At 45.4% G+C, this 15,553-nt stretch overlaps 1 protein-coding gene across 1 annotated transcript in view; it reads right to left on the minus strand.

Moving 5' to 3' along the window:
- Tbc1d32 (TBC1 domain family member 32) overlaps positions 1 to 15,553 on the minus strand; it is a 149,467-nt gene that overhangs the window by 14,172 nt on the left and 119,742 nt on the right. Inside the window, exons 29-32 of the mRNA XM_010638253.2 lie at positions 10,386 to 10,455; positions 9,050 to 9,165; positions 8,235 to 8,389; positions 1,454 to 1,594 (exon numbers count right to left, since the gene is read on the minus strand). Of these exons, the coding sequence (XP_010636555.1) occupies positions 1,454 to 1,594; positions 8,235 to 8,389; positions 9,050 to 9,165; positions 10,386 to 10,455 (482 nt within the window). The remainder of the gene's footprint in view (positions 1 to 1,453; positions 1,595 to 8,234; positions 8,390 to 9,049; positions 9,166 to 10,385; positions 10,456 to 15,553) is intronic.

The following is a 15,553-nucleotide window of genomic DNA, read 5'->3' on the forward strand; positions in this document are numbered from 1 at the left end:
CCAGGGAGTCACGGGACCCACGCGTGGGACCACATCCGATAGGAAAGTTCCTGCCAGCAAAGGAAACCACCAACAGAGTGGAGAGACAGCCTTCAGAAAGAGAAAATCTTTGCCAGTTACTCTTCCCGCAGAAGATTAAGATCTGGAATATATAAAGAGATCAAAATCCTAACCCGCCAAAAAACCCAAACCAAATAGCCCTATCAATAAATAGACAAAGGAACTGAACGAACACTTCTCATCAGAAGTACAGATGGCCAGGAAGGAAAGAAGGACAGGGCGAGGGAGGGAGGGAGGGGTGGTGACAGGAGAGCAGGAGGCAGGCTTTGGGGGTGGGGAGGCAGAGGAAAGGGGCGCAGTGGGACTGGGAACATCCAAGTATGTTACACTCCTCCACCGATTTCCCAGAAGAACCTTACCATTCTGCATGACTCACGCGTGCCAATGAAAACAGTACGAGGTTAACGTGAGCAAAATAGGTATAATTTAGAAACGGAAGAGGTTTGGAGAGTGGGTTCCACTTTTAAAGAACATATAAAAATTATTCAGGAACACACTAATGCAGGCAGTTAGGATTTGACTCAATGATGAAATCATGAGCACATCATTGAATGTGCTAATGCTCAAAGAAACACGAAATACAAAAAGGGGAAAAATTTCAGCTATTGAATATAGTGATCAGTTTTCCAAAAGTGCGATAACCCAGTCCAGAATAACTGGTGCTCTCTTCACTTACGTCAAGAAAGGAAAATCAGGAGATGTGGCATAAACGTCAAGAGTCTTCAAAACGCTCCTATCTTTTGCTTAAGCATTACTACTTTCAGGAACTCTGACCCAGCTGCGGTCTTGTTGGGAACCTGGGCCGGGGATCAAACCCAGGGCCTCGCACATGGTAGCACGAGCTCTGCTACGGAGCTGCACCCTCAGCCCTTGACCTGAAGATTTAATTCAAAGAACCTGAAATCTTTAAGTGCAGCAACTTAATTCAGCCTGATCACAGCACAAACAACAAACGGCCACAGCACCCACAGCAGCAGGCTGTGCACCTGAGGGAGATGATGGAGCTGCGACCGCTCTGACCACCAGACTACACTGCCTGGGTCGCTCCTGGGGCAGAAGCAAAGGCAGAGGCTCTCCTGCGAACTACAACAGCCCGACAGAACTCGGGTCCTGTTGCTCAGCCCTTCCCTGGCCGTATTTTACTATCCGTGTAGAGGAAGCAGCGTCCCCACTGAAGAGCCCACATGGTCTCCCCAGACTCTCAGAAAGTCTGTGTCCTGAGCGCTGAAATGCGATTCACAACGTGAGCCATGGGATAAACTGCACGCAAAGCTGTATTCAAACAAGCGGGCTCACGCTCTTAATTTCAGTGTACCTCCCCCTTGGTGCGAAGCCCGCCTCCGTGGAGGACACAGACCTGGGAGCTGAAGAACTGCCACGCCCGATGGGTTACCTGTGACGGTGCAAACCCGGACATGCGGAAAGCGGAGAACACGAGCGGCACCTCCGTCTTCAGCAGCGTTTCGGTACAGTGAGTGCCGCAGAAGTAGGCGGGGTGGATGCCTGATTCCACCGTGTCAGCAGGCAGGTAGCTCTGTGCCAGACAGAAACCGAGAATAATTCAACACCATCCAGCAAATGCTTAGCCCAGCCTTTTTCTTCTGTGGCAAACTGCTGCTTCACAATATACGCGGCGGCCTCACACGTTAACGCAGTTATTATAGTTACGTACACAAAAGGCCAGAATGTTAAACACAAGAGAAGGAAGGAGTCATAAGAAAAGCAGATGGCTGGGCGGGGTGGCGCCTGTAATCCCAGCACTTGGGAGACTGAGGCAGGAGGATCGCTGTGAGTTCGAGACCAGCCTGGGCTACATTGTGAGTTCCAGGTCAGTCTCAAGTACATAGTAAGACCCTGTCTCAGAAACCAAAAAAAAAAAGAAAAAGAAAAGCAGGGTTATACGTCAAAGACACAGGAATTAAGTTAAAATTGTGACTGTAGCAACTTTAATGCGGACTGAGGCGGAAGAGCGCTACGTAGTGAGCCACAGACGCTTTACATTTATACTAAGTGTGCTTCGTGTGGGGCATGTTCTAGGCGTCGGCCCATGGGACCATGAGAAATCTTGCTGTGAGTTCTTGGGGACACTCACCTAGTCGCTTTTTGTTTGTTAACACTAACCCAGGTCTGGGCCTGAGCTGATGATAATTCAGATTGGAAACCCTAAAAATGGACTCATCTTCAAAGCTGGAGAGAATACACAAAGCACTCCATCGAGGTTTGCAAGCCAACTGTTTTGTGGAACATTTTATATTTTACAAACATTTATATACGTGTGCATTTGGGGATATATACATGTACAAGTGCATTTACAAACGTTTCTCAGCGAGGACTTCATAAAGTTGGATACTTTTGCATTTGATCACTTACGTACAATTTATCATTGTGGGCGATCAATAATTTTATTTACTGTTATAAATCACAATAATTGCTTCTAACTAGCAGCAATAAAGTTGAAGACAGAATTTTGTGTAAAAAATTTTGTGTAAAGAAAAACAGTTGAAATAGCAATATCAATAAAAATTGACAATCACATTAGATCTAAAGACTACATAGTTAAAGAAATCTCTCAGAAAGTATTTTATTTTTTATCTTTATTGGACAACTCTTCTAAATGATTTGTGCGTGTGTGTGTGTGCGTGTGTGTGTGTTATTGTATATCGAACCCAGAGCCTTTGCACTGAGCTACACCCCAGCCTGATTGGTTTTTCTTTTGAGACAGGGTCTTGCTGAGTTGCCCAGGTTGGACTCAAACTTTCTATCCTCCTGTCTCAGCCTCCCAGAGTGCTAGGATTACAGGCTTGCACCCCTAGGCCCAGCTAGACTACTTTTAATAAAAGAAAGTTAACATTTTAAAATTAAAATAAATCAAACATAAATTATGTAAGAGTTAAAATATGGAGGATTTCTAACTTTATAGCTAAGGTACTTTTATGGATTTAAGCTAAAGTTACTATACTCCAAAATCACTTATCAATAGGTTTCCTGTTTTGTCATTTTTCATCATAAATAATGATTACTTCACATTGCAGAAATATATATTTGTAGGTATATATGCAGTTTATATACCCTGCATGTTCATTCCTCAATCCTATATTCTAAGTAAGAGCTTCTGTTCCTTCAGCGGGTTGTCACTAAACAAACAAAACTCTGGAAGTACAATAAACTTACAGTGTGATGATTCTGAAGACCCTTTGTTATATTCATGTGACTACAATTATATATAAAATGCTGTGCATTATTAGAACACGTTCCATAGGAGGCAAGCACATGGAAATGTTCATCCCATACACTGGTGAACACACAGACAGCCCATTACCTGGACATCTCACCACCAACTTCAGACAGATCCAGGACACAATCATGGACCGAGTGAGAATTACTATCAATTAATTAATCTCATGAAATACATTTGCTTCACTATTTGTAGAATGAATAAATCTAATAAACATATCAGAAGTCCACATATACATTTAAATTTTCACTGTGAACTTAAGTAATAACTTTCCAAATACCTAATAGTAGTAGAACTATAGACACAGGAAATGGTTCTTTTCGTAGGATCTTTTCTGTATTGCAATAGCAATACCTTTGAGGTAAGTCCATCAAGAAACAGAAGACAACGGAAATTATATTCTCATAGAGAACACGGCACTATTGTGTAATGGATTTCCAAAGATAAGGCAAGGGTTCTTCCATCTTTGTAAACTAAAATCACAGCACACTTTTTCGTAACCACAGCTCCCTATGGACCCTGATGACCACACACAGGGATCAAGGCAGTCACCTCTTATAGAAGTCTGTTAGTCGGTTAATTACAATGTCACGTCCCTAATTTACTGTCAATAGCATTCATAAAACCAGTTCACTCAGGTCGGTGATTTAGCTCAGTGGCATTGAGCTGCCTGGCAAACACAAGGTCAATCCCTGGTACCAAAAAAAGGCAGATCACTAATGATAACTCTGAGATGCACGAATATTACAAAGGGTCTTCTCAATTACCACACTGGATGGTGTTTATGATTTTAAGGTTTTGTTAATTAGTGACAACAGAAACTCTATTATTCAGAATATAAGACTAAGGACGACACACGCAAGACAACAGCACTGAATATGTCCTGTAAGTAACATATAAACTATTGTGTAAATTATGCTAGAAAACTCCAAAAAAATTATCAACAAACATCTCCTGGACTATCAGGAGATATAAGAGAGTGACGGCCACTGAAATAAAGATTTTAAAAAAGAACATTTTTAGACTATTCTAGTGATGAAAAATGAAAAATATATGATTCAAAACGAAACACAGCAGTCTTTGTTTCCACTACAGGCAGATCTAAGGAGGCATTTTATTCCCGAAATGAAGAAATCCGGCTCTGTGTCACTATGGAAATCGAGTAGAAAAACCCCACTGTAAAGCTGCGTTGTCCACAAGGCAAAGCTGTGCCCTGCAGCGGGCGCCTTCCAAGCTGTGCTGTGCCGCTCGGAAACAGCCTTTCCCCTACGGAATAAAACAGGGAAGCAGAATCTTCAAACAGGAGGAAGCCAGATGTAAAGTCGGCCAGTGATTGACCGCCCAGAAGGCTGGCGGGGTGGGCTGGCGCCCCCGCGAGGATCCTCCGTGGCCTCCCACACCCTCCTGCGGATGGGTTCCGAGTCATCCAAGCACGCCGCGGCCCAATGTCATGTCAGTGCTGCTCTGTTTGTACATGCATAGAAATACTTCGGGATTCATTTAAGTTAATGTTTTCCTTTTCTGTATGCTGTACTAAAAGAGAAGGCCTGTAAGTTTGTTACTTTTATTATAATTATTATTTGAAATTAGGTATTCCTACATGGAAAGACTTCCTTAATTTTTCTTAATCTGTAATTTTGTCATTAGCTTTAGTGTTAGTAATTAGCCAGACAGATTCTTGATGAAATTCCATAAGAAGGTTATCATTTAGAAAGTTCTTTTTAATTTAAAATAATAATAATTGAAGATAATTTAGACAATTAATCAAAGGGTTGTTCCAGTCTAAATGACTTCAAAGGATAAATTTTCAAATTGTTTTTATGTCATGAGTAGTATGGTCAAGGTTTGCAGAATATTGAGTTCAACATATTATTTTCCTGACTTATTAAACTTCATTACTTCCTGTTTAATGATGTTTATTTTAAAACTTTCTTGAAATAATTTAATATATTAACAGTGTAGATGATCAAATAGCTTTTTTTTTTCAGAACTTGAGAAAAAGCCTACTGTCCCTTACATACTTCTATTTAAATATTAATTCACATTTAAAATATATTTATTGAGTGATTACTATGGACTATAGCTGCGATCACATCAGTGAACAAAACTCTGTCCTCATAGAACTCACATTTAAACCATGGGTAATAAATAAAAATATAACTCAATATTAATCAGGGGCTGATATAACTATTAAAAGCAGTAAAGCACAGAGCACAGGAGGGAAGCTGGGCAAACAGGATGGGAGTGGGCTGACTTTGAGGTCAAACACAGCAGTGTGAGCTCGGCTGTAGGAGACAGGAGGTTTCCGGTCAGCGTCGGAAGCTGAGGTGTCCCCACAGCTGCAGGTCTCTCGAGCTGTTGCCTGCAGTGCCCTCCCACAGGGCTGGGGACCACGGAGCACAGGACACGGAAAAGACAGCGTGCTGTGGATCTGTGGGTGTCGCGGCAGCGCTCACCATACACAGTGCCGAGCCGCGTGGCACAGCAAAGGCGGACCACAGGTGGTCACACAAACTCGGACCTGCAGTGTGGCCCTGCTGACAGCCGGACCAAGTGGTCTCCCAGGCCCCAAGAGCGGAGTCCAGGGTGCGTGGCTGCAGACTGCACGGCCGCTGCAAAGAATACCCACCACCAGCTCACAACACAGCTTCTCAGGAGGCATCATCACGGAATGTCTCTTGCTTTACTAAACGGCAACAGACACTCAGCCCTGTGTGTTTGGGCTGGAGAAGGGCAGTCCACGCTGCAGCCAGACAATGGATTCCGAACCGGGCCGGGAATGTCATTCTGGGCCAGAACTGCAAGGGTGCTGAGCAAGCCAGCCTGCCAACACCCTGCCTTGGGTTCGGTTTAACAAGAACAGAAAACAACTGCTACTATAAAATGGTATGCTGGGAGTGGGAGGGGTGAGGAAAGAAAAGAAGGGAATGAATTAATATGAGAAAAGGGAAAAAAGGAAACCGAATCTTTGTAAATAGGGAGGAGTGGGGATGAAGGGCAGGGGTATGGGGAAAAATAAGAACCAAGACATACTGCACAGAGCCGAGGATTTAGCTCAGTGATTCCACTGCCTGCCTCGCAAATGCAAGGACCTGAGTTTGACCTCCGGTACCAAATGAAAGATATTTCACATAAAGGTACAAATTCCCAATGATGAATGTCATCATATTATATACCTACAATATACCAATAAAATTCATTTAAAAAAATAATATGCTATTTAAAAGTTTACAGGTTCAAAGTAGAAATGCACGTGTAGGCAACCAGGGTTACATTTACTTCACCGGCAATGTCCAAGGTACAGTCTGAGCCATAAAGCAGAGGTGTTAGGGCCAGCAATGTCTGACATGAAAACAAATGTTTGGAATTAAGTCCATACAGATTATCAATAAGTTTTGAAAATCGAGTTTATAAATGGAAGAGTAGGTATAACATTTTTAAAATCTTTCAAATTTAAAGATTACAACCTTACTCAAGATTTTGGTTTACAGTAGAAAATAGTTTCTTTGATGAAAGACTGCACATACTTTGGTGGTATCTGTTTCCTACGGTTCATGGGAGGAAAATTACTATGTGAAGACCAAGAACTGGAAGGTCTTACTCAGGAATGCATACGGACATTCCAAGCATTAAATCATAAAATCTCAAACTTAATTTATTCCTTGGTGCCTTGGTTTTGTTTCCACCATTGGAGGCAACTATATGAGCACAGGCATAAACCCACAGACAGGCACATACAAATCTACACCAGCTCCCGCCCGGCCCTGCTCCTGTCCCCAGGAGCCCAGCACGGGCGGCAGAGTAGCTGAGGTAGCGGCCGCTTCTCCTAGCTGCAGATCTAAGCACAGTGCAGTAAGTAAGAAAGTCAAATAAAGAGCGACATTAATCAGTTAATTAGGGCTACACTTTTTGCTGACATAATTGCTGAGATCTCATAAGACTAACAAATTTTATCAAATATATTTACAATACCTCAATAAAACTCAAGATTTGCAAAATGTATAAAAAATAGGTAATTCACACTAGAGAAACTTCAGTATTTGCATATGTGTGACTTTATTTCACTTAGAAGTATATCCTCAAAATGTACCCATTTACCTATGAATGAATCTACTTTCTCATTCTTTATGGCTGAGTAGTATTCCATTTCATAGAAAAACCACATCTTCTTTATCCAGTTTCCAACTGATGGGCAGATGGGCTGTTTCCATGTTTTAGCTATTACAAACTGTGCCGCTATAAACACGGGGCAATTAGCAAATAGGAAGAAAAGGACCAAAGGTGTACGGACAGTGAGAAGGATAGGGAAAGGGGAACAAGGGAAAAGGAAAAAAATATGAGAAAATGTAAAAAGGGAATTAAAGCATTTGAGGGGGGGAGGGCAGGAGGGGGTGAAGGGAGGGCAGGGACAAGGGGAAAAAATGAGAACCAAGACCTGGCATGTAAAGGCACAAGATCCCAGTAATGAATGTAACTGTACTGTCTACCTAGAATGTACCAATAAATTATTTTTAAAAAATTAAATATTGAGATAAAATTTTTTTAAAATAGGTAGTTCTTTTCCTCTATGAAACACAGTTACAATTTCTACTTAATAAATGATTTTCTTATACTGATTTAACCAACTAGAGAGTCTAACAAAATAACAAAAAATCCATTCAACAGTTTTCTTACATCCAGAATTTAACTAGGTTTGTAATAAGTTTATAATTATTAAATATTAGCTAGTGTTAAACTTCTATTTTACTATCATGCTTCCACTTCATAAAAATGCTTCATCTGTATCTTTGACTCTATCAGATAAGACACCACACATTTTCCAAGAGATTCTGTTCTGGTAGGAAAGTGAACAGAAACGATCGGAGACCTGTCTGAAAGAAAATAACACCCCAGTGAAGTTAAATCGACGCTTCTTAAAACTCCAAGCTCAGCAGCTCACCGAGAGGTGCAGGCGCGGCAGCCAGAGGAAGGCGGAGGCCAGCAGCCTGGAGAAGCGCAGGAGAAACCGCAGCGTCTTCTCTCGGTCCCCCGACAGCATGAGGAACAGCGAGGACACAAACCAGTCGTGGCCGGCGTAAGCCCCTTGCAGGCAGACTGGGCACGCGTCAAGGAACCTCTGGGGCTCAGACTTGGACAGATGAGAGGGCCCCACCCACACAGATGCTCACCAGGCCTGGAGCCCCTTCAGTGGCTACACGCTACTGCAGTGAGATCCAGGTTAGGAGAGGAACTCAAGGCACCCACAGCTGCTATCGTAACACTGTTTTAAAATCCAGGTCCGGGAGAAGCCAAGGCCAGCACCACGGCCGAGGCGCCCGTGGCATGAGCCACAGGGACAGCACCTGTCCAGCTCCAGAGCTGGCCCAGCAATGCACTGTTTTCTCCAAGCCAAACTCCATCCCAGGACGATAACGAAGTCAAACAAAATAACATGGGTGGACTGGGGGAAAGCAGCAGTATTACCCTTATTCTGGCTCTTCAAAATGTATTTTTAAAATGTCCTTAGGTATGTCTGAAAACGCACTGTAATTAATTATTCAGTTAAGACTCAATGAGTATGACTGACTCTACTGATTATGACCATTTAAGAAAATTTATGTTTAAAATACAGAATAAAATACCATCTGGATAGATCACAGCAAATCACCAGTGCAGCTTAAAGTGTTATTTACTATGTGTTAAGGTATCTTATCAAAGAAATATGAACAATACAAGAAGACAGTTCAGCTCTTGTGAATCTATTCAAAAGGATACGAAGAGGAGATTTCACGGGTGTTTGCTGCTGCTTCAGGAACCGCTCACAGTGTTTCAAAAGCAAGGTGAGGTCGCTTTCTGCACCATCTTTTAACAAGCCCAGGAACTGGCCATACCTGCATTGAAAGCATAAAGTGAAAATGATCAGGCTCTGAATTGCACATTCACTGTTTTTTTAAAAATCCATCAAAGTGCATCCCCTTGAGATGTCAAGGCTTCAGTCTTCAAGATCCTACTTTTAGCAGAACTGTGTTAAACAGGATGAACCCCAGCACTCGTTCCTGGTGTTATGACAAAGTAGGCTTAGCAGTACGTACCAAGTAAACACTAATAACCTTACAGGAAGATAAGAGACTAATGAAAAACTAAAACATTTTAAATACACACGGAAAATAACTATGTGTTAATTAAGGTGAAACAGTCCTTTTGTAGCTGGGTGTGATGGTGCACATGTGGAGGACTGCAAGGTTGAGCCTACTCTGGGCATTGAGCAACTTAGGAAGACCCTGCCTCAAAACAGAACATAAACAGGGCCGGAGCTGGAGCTCAGTGTAAAGGCTCTGGGTTCAATCCCCGGTATCAAGTCACACGAGAGTCCACTGGTCTTGTCTGAAATCTCGCGGGGGCCTGGTTCCCCTCTTGTAAAGTCGGTCAGTGGACAGGGCTTGGGGCGACGAGGTAGCAGAGCACAGCCAGGCTGTGAGCTGCAGCGCTGTCCCGGGTCAGCCAGCTCGGGCGCACTCCGCGCTGTGTCCACACCCGACAGGCAGAGTCAGAAGGGACGTGCAGCACTGCAGGGGTCTGGAGCATCCACACAGCAGGAGGCGGATGGGCTGGAATGAACGCAGCCATCTCATCCTGCTGCAGGTTTCCCGGACTCTCAGCCTCTCTGACACCACTCAAGGGTGGGTGATTTCTGTGATTCTGAAGACGACCCTGCAATTAAACTGGGTGTTGCAGGAAAAAGAGGCCCCAGGGGCTCGCTCCTGAACTCCTTGTCCGTGATCTGGCGTGCCCAGAAATTCGAGTGACAACCCCTCGGTGCCTTCATTTTAACTCCTGACTCTGTCCCGAAGATACTTTTGTCCTCTTTGCCACCGTGTGACCGTTAGGAGCATCACAGGCGGATGGGGAGGTGGCAGCACAGGGCCTGGTACCGCCCACCCGCATGGGCTCCGGGATCCTGGGAGCAGAATTGATGCAGGCAGAGAGGCTGAATCGCTGCTGCTCCCTCGCAGACAAGGCTGCCATCTTCCCAGCGAAAATCTCTGCGCATTACCAGGCTAAGCTCCTGTCAGGCTCCCCAGCGAGGCCGCGGAACGCGCACATCACGCACCTCACCGTCAGCTTCACGCCGAGCTCCCACATGGACGAGAGGCTGTCGCTCCTCACGTCGGCATCAGTGGCTAAAACAACAGAAAGCGGGGCCATCAAAACGGTTAAGTCTGGGTAATAATCACATTTTCATTGAAACTGATGAAATTGGTATTTTTACATATTTTAGCGTGAATTTGGCCAACACTGATGAATGTGTTCTTCTAGGAGCTGTCGGTTACATGTTCAAAGGAATTAACAGGAAGCTTTTCATTAAGATTTTCATTATGTAACCTACTGTTCATAAACAAGAGAATAGGATATTGAGATCGTGTGATGTACATATTTGTGAGTACATTGATTTTACTGTTCTTCCTTTTAAATTGCTTTGCCTTATTTTTTTTAAAAATACTTTTTACAAGTGATTTTTCTCCCATAACTAGCACTTAAAGCATATTAAATATAGAACAAGAGTATTCAACCATCTAATTTACTTGGCTATGAACAAAACCAGAAGGCCATTGACCTGGAAGGTGACTTAGAAACACTGCTTCGTCATGTAACATGTGTGCAGACTTTCAGGTACCGACAGACGCGCGCAGCCCACGCGGAATCTTCCAGTAAGAATCCCCACGGTCAGTGAACAGAAACAGCATGACCCAGGACAAAGGTGAAGGACTTGTCCCGCATGGAAGGCGAGAGAGGCCCGGAGTCTGGACTGGCTCCCAGACGCCTCTGGTGGACCGTCACAGACAAGCCAGGACGTGACCCGCAGCACCCAGGGTGCGGCTGAAACTTTCAAGTTGTGGCTAAAGAAAGCACGGCACGAGCACACACGCGTGCGCACACACGATCACAACCACAGTCCTCCGGAGGAGCAAGGCCAGGCGTGGAGCCCACTGTCTCCAGCTCCCCTCATGGCACACAGCGGCGCACACTGTCCACCTCCCTCCCCAAAACCCTCGCTGTTACTTTACAGCCCCTGGAGAGGCCGGGGCCTAAGACAGAAATCCGACAGCAGAGCCTGAGAACCCTTCCGCGTTGTGCAGGTAACGTTGGGATGGAGTGTGAGGTCAGTGGGAACGGGGAGGACAGGATTTGGGGGTTAGGGACAACTGGCGTATGAGCTGAGCCCTAAAGTACAGGGAGACGGGGAAATCACACCAAGACCAGGGCTGCCCGGTACCTGCTCTTTGAACTGTGAGCCAGAGTCTCGGGAGCCAACTTGGCCAACTTTGCCTGGACTTCCATGGCCTTGGCCCTGAAAATCTCAAGCCACAGCACCACCCGCATCTCAGGGAGTCCAGGCCAGCTGCTCAACATACATCCACTGCGCCACTGCTACTTTTTCTTTTATTCTCTTTGGTACCAGGATCAAACTCAGGACCTTGCATGGTGCCACTTAGCTAAACCCTTGGCCGTCGACTGCTATTTTACAGAAAAATAAAACCAAAATACACTTTAAAAGATAAAAAAAAAAGTTTGAAAAATTGCTTGGCCAATTCCTTCAAAACTATTCCTGAGTCTTAGCCATGTACTGCTAGGCTGCAGTTTCCACAGGGGAGAACGTCCTTATACTTGCAACTACCACTGTGTTCCAAGATGCGCTTCTGCCCCTGGAGAAAGGGGCCGCATGGGAATGCCGGGCGCAGGGCCTCCTCAGCGCTAGCCAGGGTCCACACTGGAGTGGGCAGGGAGTTCTTCCTCCCTGTTAATCCTGGGGCTCCTGATGCCCTAGGGCTACAGGGGAAGGAAGGACACTCTGTAAAGAACAAAAAGGGAGGAAGAAGATGGATTACGAAGCTCAGCTTTGCCCTGTTAGTGGGAGGTAGAGATTCTGCTTTTCTCCCTGCACAATTTAAAAAGGCTTCCCTTGGGTTTTCATGACTTGGTACCAGTGCTTACTCTCAGTCATGTTGGCTAATTTAGAAACTATCAATCATGCTTCATATATTAACCATAATTGCAACTTTGCAATCCTATCAAAGCATTTTGAAAACCTAGCCATAAATCAAACACAGCTGTGTAAATGTCCACAGCAAAATAATCAGGTTAAATCCCTAAGGCTCCTGACCATGAGGGTCCTTCTGTTTCTTTACCTGAATCCACTCCTGGTGATCTTTATGCCAAATTACATCCTAGTCTTTCAAATTTAAATAACGTAAAACTTTGGTTCTATTTTGTTGGTGACATTGGCTAATTTTGTTCGATGTAAGTAGCTTTACGAAAATAAATATACAAATTCTGACTCTTCGTTTCAACAGCCCTGGAGCAGACATCTTGTCGGCCGTCATCCTGTGACACAGTGACACAGTGGGATTTCTGGGAGGCGCTGCCAGACAAGATGAGCTGAGATGAAAGCAGAATTTCAGGGCACAGAGAACAACTCCATTCACCACGGGAAGTGATCGCTCACCTTCAGGGGCAGCTGTGTGCTGTACTGGCAAGAACGTGTCCCCTCCAGAGCATACAAGCTGTCCTCAACTGCACGGGAGGAGTGGGCAGTGGGCAGGGCAGGAACTAGGAATGAGATCCTAGAGCCGCGCGTCCTACCGAATGCAGTGGATCCCACCACAGGACAGTGAGGAACCGAGTGAGGGAGCAACGTGGCAGAGGGGCCACCATGTGCACTGCGATCCGGTTCTCCGTGTGGCCTGAGGTGCACGCTTTGACTCTTCTAAAGCACTATGGGCATGACCAGTGGGTGTCTCTGAGGGATTCTGCTGAACTTCTCAGGCCAACAGCCAACGATCTACTGACAGTCTGCATGACGGATGAACAAGGGAGAGGGGAGACGAAGAAGCAGAAGAAACCGCACTTGAGATACCAAACTGGATGAGGGGAGAGAAGGACGCAGACATGGACTTCAGGCATCTCCTAAGGTCAAATAATAAATAGATGCTATAGCTCCCACTTCCTCAAGGCATAGTGAAGAGCACAGTGAGTGACTGAAAAGGGTCCACCAATGTCATCCACAGCATCACACTCGCTCACTTGACAACACGGATCCCATTTAAGATTCTGCACCCTTTAATGTGAAGCCGGAGGTATCTGATATAATCCACTTTAATTATGAAGAGAATAACCTCAGGATGAAATAAGGTGATAAAATTTACTTCACATGGACTGTGATCACTCACTCTGGTAATAGTTTCTGTTCTGCTTTTGGTCTGCAAAGCTAGCACATAGAACAGCAGTAAAAAAAATTAAATGTATTCTGCCTGCACTTGGTTAACGACGTGGAAAAACTTTTTCATAAAAGTAAAGCCTGCACTGAGGACAAGGCCATGCGCCACTCCCCCAGAGCCCCGCAGAGGCCTCTGCACCCCAAAAATCGCAGTGGCCCCTTCCTCCTCATCCTTCCACCTCCCCAGGCATCGGTGGGCGTGGGCCGCCTTCTCAGTCGTCTTGTGCTCCTGCTCCTCTGGCAAACTCACTCCACAGCTGTCATCGGGCACCTGCGAGCAGCGGAGTCACCTGGAGAAAGTCACTGTTCCTCCCACTGCGATTCTGCGGGCCTGGCCTGGAGGCCTTGCGGCTCTGCCTCCTTCTGTCCCAACTCCTCATGGAGCCAGTGCCACTCCTGCGCTCACCGCCCACCCGGGAGGCCTTCTAACAGACCACGGCACAGCAGCCCACCAAGGACAAAGCGAGGCCTCCAGAGACAGAACAGCCCGGGCGGGGCCGCTAGCTCCTCATCCTGCCAAGGTCCTTGTCCTGCCTCCATCTGCTGCCTCACCCTACCCTGGTGCACACAGCCATCCTGCCAGGGCCACGTTTCACACGCAGAGGGGGACAGAGTGTGTCTGTCAGCATTCAAAGACCACATAAAAGGTGCTTAGATGATATATTAAATTTTAAGACTATATTTTAATATTCAAAAGGTGAAACAATAGATTTTCTCATTTTTTTCCAGCCTTTTGGTTAACTAGCATCATGAAGAAAAAAGAGAAAATATAGATATCTGCTCCCCTGCAATGGCTTCTTAATTTGTCATTTCAAAGAAGCAATTACAGCGGGGAAAAGCCCCAATTGCTTCCAACAAAAGCTGACAAAGAGCCATGTCTGTGGAGACTGGAACGTGGCATGCACACTGCGAATGTGCAAGCTTGGTCTGTTTATTCTTTCCTCTCTCTTGAACGGTATAAATAGCCACACTAAGCTGATTTTTCCACTTTTGCAAATTTTATAATGGAATGAAATCCTGGGGGAGCTAACAACAGATGGATGATTGTGTTATTCTAATTTCAGCTACCTGAGGGTTTAGAAAGCTGTCATTTCTAAAAAGACAATCGATTTCTCATTTCAGGAAACATGAGAAAAAAAAACATAGACTATTTCCAGCATTTGCTTTGAAATATCTCCTATATCAAAAACTGGTTTCTGGTTATTTAAAGTACATAGAGTGAAGTATTATAATAGCAAACCACTGCTCCATGAGCTCAAACCGACGTGTTAAAGGCTGGGGACGGCTATAACCCTCAGGAGGAAATGACACCAGCACTGAGCTCGGTAAACACTACGCCGTCCTTGATCCCCAGCTGCGGACAGCGCTCACCTGGAGCCTCTGAAGAATTTACACCCGCATCCGGCTCAGCTACCTGGATAACATATTGCACAAATCCAGAGCCAGAGACATCATAATTCAGACAGAACAGAGGGTGGTACACGTGCGCTCCCTGAGCAGTCCATCTTGTTGAGTGCCGACAGGGGACACACAACCTGATTTTCATTTTAGGTTGTCTCCAAAGAGTGGAGCCAGGCAGAACCTGCTGAGGAGGTGCGGGAACGGAGCGTGGAAGACTTTCCGTGAGGCACACCCTGCGCCTTCCTGTCACTCACGCCGGACCCCGAGGTCCCGGTGCTGCTCACAGAGGGTTCGGCTCATTCACAGCTGTCCTTTTCCCTGCAAATGCTTTTATGCCAAATACCTTCATGATGTGTTCTTGTTCCTTTGTGCCTGTTTCCTCCTTGAAAATGGCGCGGGAACGGAGCGTGGAAGACTTTCCGTGAGGCACACCCTGCGCCTTCCTGTCACTCACGCCGGACCCCGAGGTCCCGGTGCTGCTCACAGAGGGTTCGGCTCATTCACAGCTGTCCTTTTCCCTGCAAATGCTTTTATGCCAAATACCTTCATGATGTGTTCTTGTTCCTTTGTGCCTGTTTCCTCCTTGAAAATGGCTCAGAGAG

Source organism: Fukomys damarensis, unplaced genomic scaffold (genome assembly GCF_012274545.1).
Source record: "Fukomys damarensis isolate Sample0158 unplaced genomic scaffold, DMR_v1.0_HiC HiC_scaffold_14, whole genome shotgun sequence".
In the NCBI taxonomy this organism is placed as follows: domain Eukaryota; kingdom Metazoa; phylum Chordata; class Mammalia; order Rodentia; family Bathyergidae; genus Fukomys; species Fukomys damarensis.